General features: G+C 37.0%; 2 protein-coding genes across 3 annotated transcripts in view; one reads left to right on the forward strand and one right to left on the reverse strand.

The window, feature by feature from the left end:
* The window catches only part of frtz (WD repeat-containing and planar cell polarity effector protein fritz), a 77705-nt gene extending 60874 nt beyond the window's left edge, over nucleotides 1–16831 (forward strand). Inside the window, 1 exon segment of the mRNA XM_070082976.1 lies at nucleotides 4997–16831. Coding sequence (XP_069939077.1) covers nucleotides 4997–5069 — 73 coding nt within the window. The 3' untranslated portion in view covers nucleotides 5070–16831.
* LOC138852414 (cytochrome c oxidase assembly factor 5) overlaps nucleotides 4249–16858 on the reverse strand; it is a 62382-nt gene continuing 49772 nt past the window's right edge. For both annotated transcript variants that reach the window (XM_070082979.1, XM_070082977.1), the window contains exon 5: nucleotides 4249–4375. The gene's annotated coding sequence lies outside the window, so the exon portion shown is untranslated. The remainder of the gene's footprint in view (nucleotides 4376–16858) is intronic.

A 16858-nucleotide genomic window follows, 5' to 3' on the forward strand; every position in this document is an offset into this window, starting at 1 on the left:
CAAACCTCATTTTATTCAATATTCTATAAACCATTAATTCATATCTAAAATAAAAAAAAATAATTTGCTTATAACCTGTACTATATCTTTTATCAATTGAAATTGATACACTGCTTTTTTTTTCTGTTGTAGTTCAAATGCCCAGTGTTGTGATAGCCTTATTTCACGTTGGCTTGACCTGAGGTCTTTTATAGGGCACTAGTCAGCTAGGCACCATTCATCTCCTGTACTTTCATATCCTGGTGTTTCGTCTACCTTTGCACATGAATCTCTTGAAATGTCCTATGCTTAGTTGCTGCTTCCTAATTTGCCTGATTTTCATTGATTCTCATTCTCTCTCTCTTCCTCTCTCATTCTCTCTCTCACTCTGTGTTTTCTTCCCTTTACATGGGTTTTCATTCCTATTATACACTCTAACCTCAGAGGATGCATGAGTAATTAGGGAAAGCTTCTCCTGTTAATCACAGGTTTTCCTTTGAAACTTATCTTCATCAAACAGTTGGTCTTTGTGTTTCTGGCTGTGTATTGCAATTTTTTTTACCTTATGGGACATTTCCCACCAAGGTAGGATTACCCAAAGAAGGAGACACATTCACCATCATTTATTCAGTATATGTCTAGCCTGAAGTGTAGGACAACCACACTTCAAATGATGCTTCAAATTGCAACATTCCAAACAATCACTCAATGTAGACATTGAGCTTCCCACCTCCAAAACTCAAGTCTCTCTAACTTGTTTCCCTGAATCCCTTCATAAAAGTTACTTTGCTCATATTCCAGTGGAGTATCAAATCCCCCCCCAAAAAAAAAAAATCCTTATGGCTCACATAATGAAAGTTTGCTTCCTGTGCATCTTCATATTCATATTCTGTATAATGAATTACCTACATATGTGGAAATATAAACACATATGCAGTATAATGTGATCCTTTATTGACAATGTTTCGCTCACACAAACAGATCTGTTTGTGACTTGATAAAGCCCACTGTGTGGGCGAAATGTTGTCAATAAAGGATCACATTACACTGCATATGTGTGTGTATTTCCACTGTTTCGGTATTTTATACCATTTATTTCTATCTGTATATGTACAGACTGTGGCTCGCTCCTTCCTATTTCTTGTCATTAAATGACCTGCAGATCCTAGTTTCATCTTTTCTCGAACCACTTCTGCTGTCAAGAGACTTAACCATTTGACTGGTAGTAACATTAATTTAAGCCCAGTTTGGAAACAGCATCATGTAAATACAGTAGTATTTGTGCAAAAATCTTAGCAGATTCAAATATAAAAGTTGTGTGAATTAATCATCATTGGGAGAATATCTTTGCTTGTATAAGCAAAGTTGATGTCCAGATAAAGAATATTTTTGTCTCTTTGATACAAAAACAGTATCTTCATTATCATTCTTGTAATCACAGGGTGATGTAGTACCAAGTAATAAAATTGTACATTTCAAGGCTTGAAGAGTATTCCTGTAAACCCTGTGGTTAGAGAGAGGAGTGAAAGAAAAAGAGAGTGAGCAAGTTAGTTAGGTTAATGGAAAAGGGAAAACAGGATCATTGACTTCCTCTTCTGAATAATTAACTCTCAGATTCAGGGTTGTAGATAAATTACCAACTGATTTTGTTGATAATTTCTTATAGCATACTAGTATAAAAAAATTTATTTTAAGTAAGAGTTTAGATTTATAAATCTTCTCCATTTTTTATTTTATTTTGTCTTCAATACCTTTCTTCATTTTCGCATGAAACAAACAAGCACAAGCCCCAATTTATAACTAAATAAATATTTACTATGTCTAATAGTAACTGGAAAACACAGTACTGTGCCTGTACACAAATGTCCTCGCACCCCCAGGTAAAAGCCTGGATTTTAAGAGTTATTGTACACTTCGTACATTTTTTCTCGAAAGAGGAGGAGTATTGAGGGACTATGCAACAAGTGACAAATAAAATAACACCATTACTAGATTTCTCACCTATTTTACAGAAAACTTTCAAGGCTGCACGTATTAAGCAGGATAGTACCTTTATACAGATCATTAATCCTTTCACTGTCACAACCCTTAACCTTTTCAGGGTCCATGCTGTAGTTCTACGGCTTTGAGTTGAGGATCCAAACCGTAGATCTACTCCATGAGCTCAACTCACTCTGATAAGCTGTGAGCGGTAAATTTGGGCCTAGATATGAGAGAATACATCTATGTGGTATGTGTGCACCACATAAAACAAATCCTGCAGCACACAGTGCATAATGAGAGAGAAAAACTGAGGCTGTAATTTTTTATTAAAACAGTGACTTTGCAGCATTTTTTCGTATGTTTTTTTATAGTTGTATTTGCGATTTCTTGGTCTCATTTGATAGAATGGAAGATATATTACAGAAATAGAGATGATTTTGATTGGTTTTAATACTAGAAATGGCTTGAAACTGAGCTCAAAGTACCAGAAATGTTAAACTTTTGCCGATGTTCAAGAGTAAACAAATGACCTCACACGTCTAATACATACCAGCTGGTGGGTCTAATATACGTTCACAAATGTGGTGATATTATTTATACAATTATTACAATATTGCATGACAGTAAATCTTCTATTTTTTTGGTTTAAATAAAAATTCATTATGTGAATAAAAAATCAAAATGGAATTCATTTGTAAAGCCTGAAAATGTAACTAATGAACAGAGGAAATGTTAGTTTAGTGCCAGGAATGCCTGTATTGTTTATTCTGGACCCTATTTTGAAACTAGAATACTATTTTGAACTTTGCGTTAAATTGGCCGAATTTCCAATTTCTGATCACTTTATTTTATAGTTGAAACAGTTGGTGATTTCTTGTGCTCAATCAATAGAATAGAAGTAATACTAGTGAAATAGCTAAGAATTTGGTTGACTGGAATAATGTAATTGGCTTAAAATGGGAGTCAAGGTCGGCAAAATTGTTGATGTGTAAATATCGCTGACACATCAAAATTTGCGAGAGCATAATTTCATCGATTTTCCATCAAATTTCATAGTTTTTGTTTTATTACCTCCAGAAAAAAGATTCTCCACCATTTCATAAGAAAAAAAAAAAAAATTGAAAATTCTTGGATCCTGGTGCACACTGGACCTCTGGACCCTGAAAGGGTTAAAATTAAGTGTTCACAATGTCAGCATTTAAAAAAAAAATTCTGATGGTGATGATATCAAAAGTACAAAATTTGATGGAAAATTTATCATATTACACAGGCACAAAATTGGCAGTCTGGGTGCTATTTACGTATTGGCAATTTCTCCCACTTTGAGACCTATTTTAAGCCACTCATTTTGGCCAAATTCTCAGTTATTTTGCTGTTCTATCAACTGAGTACAAGAAATGCTGTTTCAGCTATCAGGACTACCTGATAAAGTGCACAGAAATCTGTAAATTTAGCAAATTTTATTCAGAATTCAACAGATTCCAATTTAAAAACAGTTGAAAATAAACACTGTATGCATCCCAGCCACTAAAACAACCTATCCTCTGTTCATTAATTGCATCCCAGGCTTTCCCTCCATTCTGAATCCATCATCACACAATCAAAATTTTACCGTATTTTTTAATAAAATTTAACAAAGAATGATTGGTTATGGTTCAGAGCATTCCAGTAATTGAAGCAAACCTAGTAAAAACCCACAAAACAGACCAGGGATGGGTAAGGGGAGCCTCACCTTTACTTAGGAAAATTATCATGAATCTAACATTTTCGGTACTGTGACCTCTATTTCAAACCACTTTTGGTCTTAAACCCAACCAAAATCATCTCTACTTTGATAGTACATCTTCCATACTATCAACAGAAACAGGCAATAAAGGCATAAAAACTATCCTAGAAAACACCTCAAATTTGCTAGTTTAAACCAAACAAGGTCAAACACCATCTTGCACCATGTAGAGCAAGATTTTTCTCTCACCACACACCTATTCATGTCTAAGCTAAAATCTGCCACTCACAGTATATTTGAGGGGCTCTTATAACACTGATCTATATAAGCAACACTGGCATCAATAACTTAGGTCTATGTGAGACGGTGAAAAGGTTAAGATGGTGCAGTACTGTACTGTAAGGTCCTAAAAGCTGGATATAATTTACAGGTTTTAAACCACCATACAGCATCTTAGGTAAATCACCACAATATTTGTAATAGGTAGGAAAGTTGAGCTCCAATTTAAAAAACAGTATGTGGGATATCCACTCTATTTTGGGCTTAAGAAAAAACTACCATAAAATGATAACATATGCAATGCTGTTTTTATTTCTACTACACTAGCAACCACTAATGCTGTCTTAAACCTTTGATGATGCTTCTCTTGTGATGAAATTTACATCTTCAGTCTTCATTCCCCAGATTCTGAAGGAAATATTACACATGTTAGTGATGATTCAGTAAGCCACAGTTAATTTTTTCTTTTAAACTGCATCTTCAAAGTTCTCTCATTTACCCATATTGACACAAGGTTAATAATTTTTTCACACTTGTTCTATAATTCAAACAGGTGGCAGTTTTTGCACTCTCCTATCAAAATGTAAAACCTATCAGCATATATTAAGAATTTTGCTAAGGTGTTTTCAAAACTGCAAAGTTTGCAGATAGTAGCCAGAATTTGGAGGGGTGATTTTGCATGCACCTTCCTGCTTTAAATATAGATAAAGGCAGGCATAACGTGTAGATTTTTTTTTTTTTTGCGACTAAAGAGCTTGTTAAATTTATTTTTGCTAAAAAATTTATAATACAATTTCAGTTAAAAAGCATAGCAGCTTTTTACCAGTTGCATTTTGGGTAAATATTAGAGAATAGCTTAAGAATTCTTTGTCTTTTTCATAATCTTTGATTTATAACAATTGCTATTGCAAAAACAAATTTATATTATAAAAAAATTTAATACATTTATGTTATTTTAAAGTTACTTTTTTTAATTATGTTCATCTAAAGTTGCACTATTAACCAAATAATTTTTTATTTCTCCACCAGAGGTGTCCACCGAAGAAGAAGATGGGGGGACAGTGAAAGTGGTCCATTTTGGGGTGGTGTAAGGAAACACTGACTTTGTTGTGCTACAAATACAAACAAAGTGTCCTTCTCAGCTTATAATTGATATTAGGTATTCATGGAATATTAGTACAGTGGAACCTAGACTTACGAGTGTCCCAACGCATGAATTTTTTCAGATACGAGCCATCCCTGGGTCCATTTTTTTGCTCTGAGTTATGAGCCAGCTCCCCCTGCTTCCCCATCAATGCAGAACCTGGGCACTTCACTTGTTTATCTATGATTTTGTGCTTTAATTCCATGGAAATCATCATCTTTTTCTTCTCAGTATTGTCCTTTACACTTACTTTCTTAGGACCCATGCTTAGAAAAACGAAATTTGGCCAAATGACTGTCAAAAATGTATACAAAGCATGAGAGAACTGCTCTCACAGTGAGGTAAACAGTGCACTGAGTTGGCGGCGTTCGTTATTATTATAATAATTCTTGCTTTCTTTCAACACACTGGCCGTATCCCACCGAGGCGGGGTGGCCCAAAAGGAAAAACGAAAGCTTCTCCTTTTACATTTAGTAATATATACAGGGATGGTGAAAGTTTTTCTTTTTCGGGCCACCCTGCCTTGGTGGGAATCGGCCGGTGTGATAATAAAAAAAAAAATAAAAAATAATATATACAGGAGAAGGGGTTACCTGCCCCTTGCTCCCGGCATTTTAGTCGCCTCTTACGACACGCATGGCTTACGGGGGAAGAATTCTCTTCCACTTCCCCATGGAGATAAGAGGAAATAGACAAGAACTAGAAAGAAAATAGAAGAAAACCCAGAGGGGTATGTATATATATGTTTGTACATGTATGTGTCGTGTGACCTAAGTGTAAGTAGAAGTAGCAAGACATACCTGAAATCTTGCATGTGTATGAAACAGAATAAAAAGACACACACCAGCAATTCTACCATCATGTAAAACAATTACAAGCTTCCGTTTTACACTCAGTTGGCAGGACGGTAGTACTGCCCTGGGCGGTTGCTGTCTACCAACCTACTACCTAGTTATTATTATTTTTATCATTATCATTACAGTAGACCCTCGTTTTTCGTAAGGCTCGAAAGTCGTAATTTTCGAAAATCGTAACTTTTTTCGTCAAAACATTGACTCGAAAATAGTTGTTTGACTCGCAAATAGTCGTTTGTCTCGGAAGCGTATGCACGGCCCTGAGCAGCCTCACACTTCATTCCCAGCCAGTGTGCCATTGTTTATCAGTGAGTGAGGATGATCCCACAAGTTCATACGATACATTTCATAATATTCCATTCGTTTTAGTGCTTGCAACTGCTAAATAAGCCACCATGGCTCCAAAGAAAGCTTCTAGTGCCAGCCCTTTGGTATAGAATGTGAGAAACACATATAATTTAAGAAAAAGTTTGTAGAAAAATATGAAAGTCATGGTGGTAGAGTGGTAGCAGTTGTGATAGTGGTAGAAGGTGGTAATGATGGTGGTAGAGGGTGGTAGCAGTTGTGATAGTGGTAGAGGGTGGTAGTGATGGTGGTAGAGGATGGTAGCAGTTGTGATAGTGGTAGAGGGTGGTAGTGATGGTGGTAGAGGATGGTAGCAGTTGTGATAGTGGTAGAGGGTGGTACTGATAGTGGTAGAGGGTGGTATTGGTTATGATGGCTGTAGAGGGTGGTAGTGGTTGTGTTGGTGGTAGAGGGTGCCTTCTTCAGTGATTCAGCGATTCTACTAACTCCTCTAATGTTGTTGGAGTTATATAGGGCTACAGAAAACACTGCCGCCTCAGCTGCTGCTTCATCACAATTATGGATGGCTTATGCTCTCAATGGCCCTTGTACACCCAACAACAACACAACACCTCCCGTGACATACTTAATGACTTATTTTATTCATTAGAGTATATTCCATGTTTCTATGTTATTAATATTGTTTATTATGTCATATTAGTTGATTTTTGTTAGATAAATAAGCCGTAGAGTTGATATTAGTGTCATATTCTCCAACAATAAACTCACCTCCCCTCCCTCTGCCCCGTCTGCCATACACCAACAAGAGTCTTCAATAAAGGTAAGTGTGATGTTAAATGTTCATTTTACATTTTATTAGTGCTTTACATTTATTTGGCATTCTTTTCTGCATGTAAATCTATATTTAAGCTAGGGAAGTGACTCCTGAAGTGACCTAGAGTCCTTATGGAGGGGGATTCCCCTTCCAAACAATAACCTCTCTTCCCTCTCTCCTCCTCCCTGTCTTCCATTCATCAACAACAGCCTTCAATAAAGGTAACTGTCATGTTGAATGTTCATTCTTTTGTGCATGTAAATCTATCTTTAAGGTAAAAATTTTTTTTGTTTTTATACTTCTGGGTGTCTGGAACGAATTAATTGGATTTACATTATTTCTTATTGGGAAAATGGATTCACAAATCATAAATTTTGATAATAGTCACACTCTCTAGAACGAATTAATTACGAAAAATGAGGGTCCACCGTATTATTATTTTAATAACGATAGAGCTTCAGTTCCCTAAATTAATAATAATAATAATGCATAATACATACGTAATAATACAGTGGACCCCCGGTTAACGATTTTAATCCGTGCAAGAGGGCTCATCGTTATGCGAAATAATCGTTATGCGAATGAATTTTCCCCATAAGAAATAATGGAAATAAAATTAATCCGTGCAAGACGCCCAAAAGTATGAAAAAAATTTTTTTTTACCACATGAAATGTTAATTTTAATACACACAAACTGAAAAAGGCATGCACAATTAAATGACACTTACTTTTATTGAAGATCTGGTGATGATTGATGGGATGGGAGGAGGGGAGAGCATTATCTTCTTACTGTTTAGAAGGGGAATCCCCTTCCATTAGGACTTGAGGTAGTAAGTCCTTTTCTGGGGTTACTTCCCTTCTTCTTTTAATGCCACTAGGACCAGCTTGAGAGTCACTGGACCTCTGTCGCACAACAAATCTGTCCATAGAGCTCTGTACCTCCCGTTCCTTCAAGACTTTCCTAAAATGGGCCATAACATTGTCATTGAAATAGTCACAAGCACGGCTTGCAACAGCTGTGTCAGGGTGATTTTCATCTATAAAGGTTTGCAGTTCAACCCACTCTGCACACATTTCCTTAATCTTTGAAGTAGGCACAATGGATTCCACAACTGGCATAGGCTTCTCAGGGTTAGCCCCAAACCCTTCAAAATCTTTCTTAATTTCCATACTAATTCTCACCCTTTTTACCACAGGGTTGGCACTAGAAGCTTTCTTGGGGCCCATGGTCACTTATTTTCCAGAAACAGCACCGAAAATACTGTAATAATACGAAATATTCCGAGTGTATGCTTGGATGTTACCGCGGAGGCTGGCTGGTAAACAATGGGACGGAGCGGCACATGTGAGGCTGGCTGAGGGCACATTGGACGCGTCTCGGACGAAAATCGGTATGCGGGTTTTTAATCGGTATGCGCGGCAAAAATTTTGCGATAAAAGTAATCGTTATGCGGAAAAATCGCTATGCGATGCCATCGTTATGCGGGGGTCCACTGTAATTCAGAATTCTGCCGCTGGTTGGCACAGCTGATGCCAAAACACCCAGTAAGCAGTACACACGTTTACATCGCTGTAGGAGCAGTTCTTTTGTGCTTGCTTGCATTTCTTTTACAGTCATTTGGCCAAATTTCTTTTTTCTAATCATGGGTCCTAAGAAAATAAGTGCAAAGGACAGTGCTGAGAAGAAAAAGACTACGATTTCCATGGACTTAGCCAGGCTATACCAACAGGCATAACACCAGACACAAACATCTCTATGACATTCCCTGTGTCCAACTAAACCTTTACAAAAATTCAATGTATGTCAAAGGGCCTAAAATCTGGAACACCCTACCTGCAGACACATCACTTTCAAAACTACAGTTAGAAAACATCTTATCTCCCTGATACACTCTGTCAACTAACTACATGTAAACCACCTGGTGGTTCACACTTAAACTCACTCACCCATTGACTATAAACAGAAATACGAATCTTAATATTAAAATAATGAATCCTAACTAGTCATAAGTTTGTCCCATGATACTCCAATATAGACACTATGCATTGTGCCAAAACAAAAGCATTCACATTGCTAAACTCACAAACTATAATGTAGTCGCTTAGCCTTAATACCTTAATCAGTAATAATCTAAAGTTTAGAATTAATCTAAGTCTGCCCAAAATGCCTAGCCATGCTAGGTGTCCTAGTGGCCCCCTCTGTAATTAGTATTTTAAAACATGTAGACCACACAATATTCAAAATCTGTAAACCCTGCATTGTAATCCTTATAGAGAATAAACTTGATTGATTGATTGATTATCTATGATATGTAGATACTAAAGCTGTGTCAGTTATGTTCAGTGATTAAACAAAACAAATTGTATCAGTTAAGTTCAGCGATCAAACAAAACAATGTTGCTGTTGGAGGTTTACAGGGCCAGTGACATCATATGCCACAGCCTCAACCTCCCCCACCCTCAGCTTCCCCTGCCCTCAACATCCCTCACCCTCAACACCCCCACCCTCAACATCTCTGCTCCAAGTGTGTAAGTACATACACACTTTATATAAACAGTTTAACATTTCTTTATATTCTGTAGTGTATTATGATTTATTATGCTTTTATATATAATATTTCTGCAATTAGCCTCACAAATACTCCGTTTTCTCTTACAATAAGAGCATGGGAAGATACTATAGTCAAAGTTAGACAGGAAATGGTGGACGCTTCCGCCGCTGCCTCTGCCACCATATTATGGCCTATTTTATTCATTCTAGAGTATACATGTATATCATGTTTCTGTGTTAATTATATTGTTTATTATGTCATATTAGATGAATTTTGATAGATAAATAAGCTGTACAGTTGATATTAGTGTCATATTCAAGCATTTTGTCTTGTCTCCAGAGTGCAGGAATGGATTAATGGCTTTTCAGTTAATTTAAATTAGGAAAATTGATATACTACGAGCAAATTGAGTTACGAGCTAGGTCACGGAACGGATTAAACTCATAAGTCAAGGTTCCACTGTATATTCAGAAAAAAAGTGCTAAACTAGAGCCTATAACTAGAAATACTATACATACAGTAAATTCATTACAGAATGTTCCTACATTAGGGAAATACATTTGATGGTTGCTGAGATTCATATTTTTACATTACCTCACCACAATGTTTACTGTAATAATAAAATGTATGCCAGTGCTAGGTAGTTAAATTAAAATTCTATAATATATTTTACTGTACAGTATTAGATGAATCTGTAATAGAAGTATCATGTGAATAGGTGACAAACATTGCAGTTAGAGAATATAACCATTTTTCTTGTATGTCTTCCTCTTTAGCAACAGTAGTGGTATTATGTTTTTTTCTTAAGTTTCTTAAGTTTACTGAGTATACCAGGTAAAGTGTACAGTAGGGTTATTATTGAAAGAATTAGAGGTAAGGCAGAGAGCAGGACTGCAGATGAGAAAGGAGGCTTTAGAGTGTGTAGGGAATGTGTAGATCAACTGTTTACTTTGAAGCATATATGTGAACAGTATTTAGATAAAGGTAGGGAAGTTTTCATTGCATTTATGGATTTAGAAAAGGCATATGATAGAGTGGATAGGGGAGTAATGTGGCAGATGTTGCAAGTATATGGAATAGGTAGTAAGTTAATAAATGCTGTAAAGTGTTTTTGAGTATAGTGAGGCTCAGGTTAGGGTGTGTAGGAGAGAGGGAGAATACTTCCCGGTAAAAGTAGGTCTTAGACAGGGATGTGTAATGTCACCATGGTTGTTTAATATATTTATAGATGGGGTTGTAATAGAAGTAAATTCTAGGGTGTTAGGGAGAGGGGTGGGATTAAATTATGGGGAATCAAATACAAAATGGGAGTTGACACAGTTACTTTTTCCTGATGATACTGTGCTTATGGAAGATTCCAAAGGGAAGTTGCAAAGGTTAGTAGACAAGTTTGGGAGGGTGTGTAAAGGTAGAAAGCTGAAAGTGAACATAGATAAGAGTAAGGTGATGAGGGTGTCAAATGATTTAGATAAAGAAAAATTAGATATCACATTGGAGAGAGGGTGTATGGAAGAAGTGAATGTTTTCAGATATTTGGGAGTTGACTTGTCAGTGGATAAGGTTAACCATAGAATTGATGAAGGAAAAAGGGTGAATGGTGTGTTGAGGTATCTGTGGAGACAAAAAAAAAAACATTATCTATGGAGGCAAAGAAGGGAATGTATGAAAGTATAGTGGTACCAACACTCTCATATGGGTGTGAAGCTTGGGTTGTAAATGATGCAGCGAGGAGGCAGTAGGAGGCAGTGGAGATGTCCTGTCTTAGGGCAGTATGTGGTGTAAGTATTATGCAGAGAATTCGGAGTGTGGAAATTAGGAGCAGGTGTGGAGTTACTGAAAGTATTAGTCAGAGGGCTGAAGAGGAGTTGTTGAGGTGGTTTGGTCATTTAGAGAGAATGGATCAAAGTAGAATGACTTGTAGAGCATATAAATTTGTAGGGTCGTCCTCAAAAAGGTTGGAGGGAGGGGTAAAGGAGGTTTTGTGGGCAAGGGGCTTGGACTTCCAGCAAACGTGTGTGAGCATGTTAGATAGGAGTAAATGGAGACGAATGGTTTTTAGGGCTTGATGAGCTGTTGGAGTGTGAGCAGGGTAATATTTAGTGAAGGGATTGAGGGAAACCGGTTATTATAGATTTAGCCGGACTTGAGTCATGGAAATGGGAAGTACAATGCCTGCACTTTAAAGGAGGGGTCTGGGATACTGACACTTTGGAGGAACTTCTAAACTGTTGTATCTGAACGCCTCTGCAAAGACAGTGATTATGTATGAGTGAGGTGAAAGTGTTGAATGATGATGAAAGTATTTTGTTTTGGGGGATTTTCTTTCTTTTTGGGTCTCCCTACCTTGGTGGGAGACAGCCAACTTGTTAAAAAAAAAAAAATCTTTACAACTATTCTTGCTTCAATGATTGTTACCCCTCCCCCTCCTCTCTCCCATTCTGTTACTGTCTTCTCATTCATTAGTTGCTATGTGATCCCTGTGTTTTTATAGCTTACCCATAAATGTAATGCTTTTGATGTCCTTACCTCAACACCTCCCTCTACAGTCTCTCACTTCTGCTGTGTAGCACTCACTGTTTGATGTTTATGAGTTTAGCACTTTACATGAATATAATAAGTTGCAACTAATAACTTAGTTCCTTTAATAATGGAACTGCACATTAGTTTTATGGTTCTTCAGACCACTGTAGCTGAAAATGTATTTTATGGGGAATTTATGGGATACTCTAGTAGAATTACACAATTACACTGAAGATACAAATTGTATATTGGGATACTGTACCTGGAGTTTACCTGGAGAGGGTTTCAGGGATCAATGCCCCCGCGGCTTGGTCCGAGACTGGGCCTCATGGTGGATCAGGGTCTGATCAACCAGGCTGTTACTGCTGGCCGCACTCAAACTGACGTACGAACCACAGCCCGGTTGGTCAGGTACTGACTTTAGATGCCTGTCCAGTGCCTTCTTGAAGACAGCCAGGGGTCTATTGAGAATCCCCCTTATGTATGCTTGGAGGCAGTTTAACAGTCTTGGGCCCAGGACACTTATTGTGTTGTCTCTCAATGTGCTCATGACCCCCCCAGCTTTTCATCAGGGGAATGTTACATCTCCTTCCATGTCTTTTGCTTTCATAGGGAGTGATTTTCACATGCAGGTTTGGTACCAATCCCTCCGGGACCTTCCAAGTGTATATTATCATGTCTCTCTCTTGCCTGCATTCCAGGGAATACAGATCAAAGACCTTCAAGCATTCCCAGTAATTTAGGTGCCTTACCGTACTTATGTGTGCTGTGAAAGTTCTTAGTATGCTCTCCAGGTCTGCAGTGTCTCCACCCTTGAAGGGGGTCATTAGTGTGCAGCAGTATTCCAGCCTAGAGAGAACAAGCAATTTGAAGAGGATCATCATGGGCTTGGCATCCCTAGTTTTGAAGGTTCTCAGTATCCATCCTATCATTTTCCTAGCAGATGAGGTAGATACATTGCTGTGGTCTTTGAAGGCGAGATCCTCTGACATTTTCACTCCCAGGTCCTTCACATTTCTTTTTCACTCTATTTTATGGTTAGAATTTGTCATATACCTTGATACATTTTTAATTTCCTTAAGTTTTCCATATCTGAATAGTTGAAATTTCTCGTCGTTGAACTTCATATTGTTTTGAGTGGCCCACTTGAAGATTTGGTTGATGTCCGCTTGGAGTCTTGCGGTGTCTTCAATGGAAGTCACTGCCATGGCAAACCGGGTGTCATCCACAAAGGAAGACATGGAGTTATGGCTTACATCTCTATGTCAGATATGAGGATGAGGAATAGTATGGGAGCAAATACTGTGCCTTGTGGAACAGAGCTTTTCATTGTGGTTGCCTGTTTACTATTACTCTTTGTGTTCTGTTTGTCAGGAAGTTATAGATCCATCTACCAATTTTTCCTGTTATGTATTTCTATATCATGCATTTTGTGTGCTATTACACCATGGTCACACTTGCCGAAAACTTTTGCAAAGTCTATGTATACTACATCTGTATTTTGTTTATCCTCAATAGCATCCAGGGCCTTGTCATAGTGGTCCAGTAGCTGGGACAGGCAGGAGTGACCTGCTCTAAACTCATGTTGCCCTGAGTTGTGTAATTGATGGGTATCTAGGTGGCTGGCGATCTTGCTTCTTGAACCCCCTCAAAGATTTTCATGATACGAGATGTTAGTACTAACGGTCTGTAGTTCTTTGCAATTGCTTTACTGCCACCTTTGTGGAGTGGGGCTATGTCTGTTGTTTTTAGTGTGTGTTGGATGACCCCTGTGTCCATGCTCCCTCTCCATAGAATGCTGAAGGCACACGATAGGGGCTTCTCGCAATTCTTGATGAACACAGAGTTCCATGAGTCTGGGCATGTCATTTATTGCCTTATCAAAGTCTTGTGGAGTTAGGATAATATCCAAGATTTTTTATATGACCAAATTTTGGGTTTCATTCATAAAGGATTCATTTGGATTGTCAACCCTTAGTCTGGGAAGCAGCTTGCTGAACACTGAGTCATATTGGGACTTTAATATCTCACTCATTTCTTGGCTCTGATATGTGTATGTCCCATCCTGCCTAAGCAGGGGCCCAATATTGGATGTTGTTTTTCCCTTAGATTTGGCATAAGAGAATAAGTATTTTGAGTTTTTTTCAATTTCCTTTATGGCTTTTAGTTCTTCCTGTGATTCTTGTCTCCTCTAAGATTCCTTCAGCTTAAGTTCGATATTTGCAATTTCCATGACTATTGCCTCCCTTCGTAATTCAGATAAACTGGCCCCTCTCAGCAGCTCAGTGACTCTGCCTTCGTCTGTATAGGGAGCGTTTCTCTCTAGCTTACATCTTCTCTTTCTTTTTCTTAGTGGAATGTGTCTTGAGCAGCTCTCAAGAACCATAGAGTTCATTTTTTTCTATAGTAGTACTATACTGAAGATAGAGTTCATGGTATACTGTAGCAACCAGTATAATAAAATCTTTGGTATACTGTAGTACTAGTAGTATACCCAAAATATAATTTATGGTATACTTGTAGTATTAGTAATGTATGGAAGATACATTTTAATCCCTTCACTTAAAGGGTATTATTATATCAGGGTTAAAAAAGTTGCAGATATATCAAAAGGGATGTTGTTTATAAAGTTTTTAGACAGTGCCTGCTCACCAGAGGTCAAGGAAGACTAAAATGTGTTTCTTGTTCTTTTCAGAATAATATAGAGGCTTTATTACTATTGTTTTACTTACAAAGAAGCCCCAAACTTTGATTATTGTAACAGATGGATTTGAATTCTCTTCCTTTGAAAACAATCTAATTGGTTAACTAATACGAAGATAATTATACTACCATCTCTTATATCTGAAGGATAAACTCCAAACAGTCCTTGATGTATTGTACCTATTTTTCTTCTTTAACCCTTTCAGGGTCCAGAGGCCAAATTTCAAAGTGCACACCAGGGTCCAAGAATTTCCCCAAAAAAATTTTGTTATTTTTTTCTTATGAAATGGTAGAGAATCTTTTTCTGAAGGTAATAAAACAAAAAGTATAAAATTTGATAGAAAACTGACGAAATTATGCTCTCGCGAATTTTGATGTGTCAGCGATATTTACATTATTATTATTATTATTATTATAAAAAAGAAGCGCTAAGCCACAAGGGCTATACAGCGCTGCAGCAATATTTACAAATCGGCAATTTTACCGACTTTGACTCCCATTTTAGGCCAATTACATTATTCCAGTCGACCAAATTCTTAGCTATTTCACTAGTATTACTTCTATTCTATCGATTGAGCACAATAAATCACCCAGTCAACTGTTTCAACTACAAAATAAAGTGATCGGAAATTGGTAATTTGGCCAATTTAACACAAAGTTCAAAATATTCCAGTTTCAAAATATGGTCCAGAATAAACAATGCAGGCATTCCTGGCACTAAACTAACATTTCCTCTGTTCATTAGTTACGTTTTGAGGCTTTACAAATGAATTCCATTTTGATTTTTTATTCACATAATGAATTTTTATTCAAACCAAAAAATAGAATATTTACTGTTATGCAATATTATAATAATTGTATAAATATCACCACATCTGTGAATGTATATTAGACCCACCAGCTGGCGTGTATTAGACGTGTGAGGTTGTTTGTTTACTCTTGAACATCGACAAAAATTTAACATTTCCACTACATGTACTTTGAGCTCAGTTTCAAGCCAATTCCTTGCTGTATAGTCCTTGTGGCTTAGCGCTTCTTTTTGATTATAATAATAATCAAGCCATTTCCAGTGCTAAAACCAATCAAAATCATCTCTATTTCTGTAATATATCTTCCATTCTATCAAATGAAACCAAGAAATTGCAAATACAACTATAAAAAAAACATATGAAAAAACACTGCAAAGTCGCTGTTTTAATCGAAAATCACGGTCTCGTTTTTTTTCTCTCATTATACACTGCATGCTGCAGGATTTGTTTTATGTGGTGCACACACACCACATAGATGTGTTCTCTCATATCTAGGCCCAAATTTACCACTCACAGCTTATCAGAGTGAGCTGAGCTCATGGCGTAGATCTACGGTTTGGACCCTGAATGTAAAGCTGTAGATCTATGGCACGGACCCTTAAAGGGTTAATAATTGTACAAAGAAAAATGTAACCAACATCGGTGTCAGGATATAATATTTTATTTCATTTTTTTTTATCGTGCATAGGCCATTTTCATTAATTACTGTATATTATTTCCTCTACCAATATTTTAGGTTAGTGCACAGGTTGTGGAGGTAAATCTTTTAAAACAAATCAATTTTGGGTACTGTCATGAAAAAAATATATACTTTTAGCAACACACTAGTACAAGTTCAGAGGCAAACAAAAAATCCCAAGTTTTTAAAGTATGAATATATGACACCCATTTTGCATTCAGGAGCATGACACAACATTTCATAATACGGAGCAGCATATACATACATTAGTGTTGTTATTTCATAATATTTTTGTTTAAATTCATTTTCTAGCATGATCTATCATTGAATATAAGAAATCTATACAAGAACACACAAGCTTCAGATAATTAGGATACAAGTGCCATTGCTTTTTTATGGGGTGGTGGAAAACTTGGCTTGGGTATGCCAACTGATGCTTAATTATGAGTATATATAGAGCACCACTAAGCAGTGGTTATTTAATCTCTGGCAGCGCTGTATAGCCCTTGT

Source organism: Cherax quadricarinatus, chromosome 8, assembly GCF_038502225.1.
Source record: "Cherax quadricarinatus isolate ZL_2023a chromosome 8, ASM3850222v1, whole genome shotgun sequence".
NCBI classification, from domain to species: Eukaryota; Metazoa; Arthropoda; class Malacostraca; order Decapoda; family Parastacidae; genus Cherax; species Cherax quadricarinatus.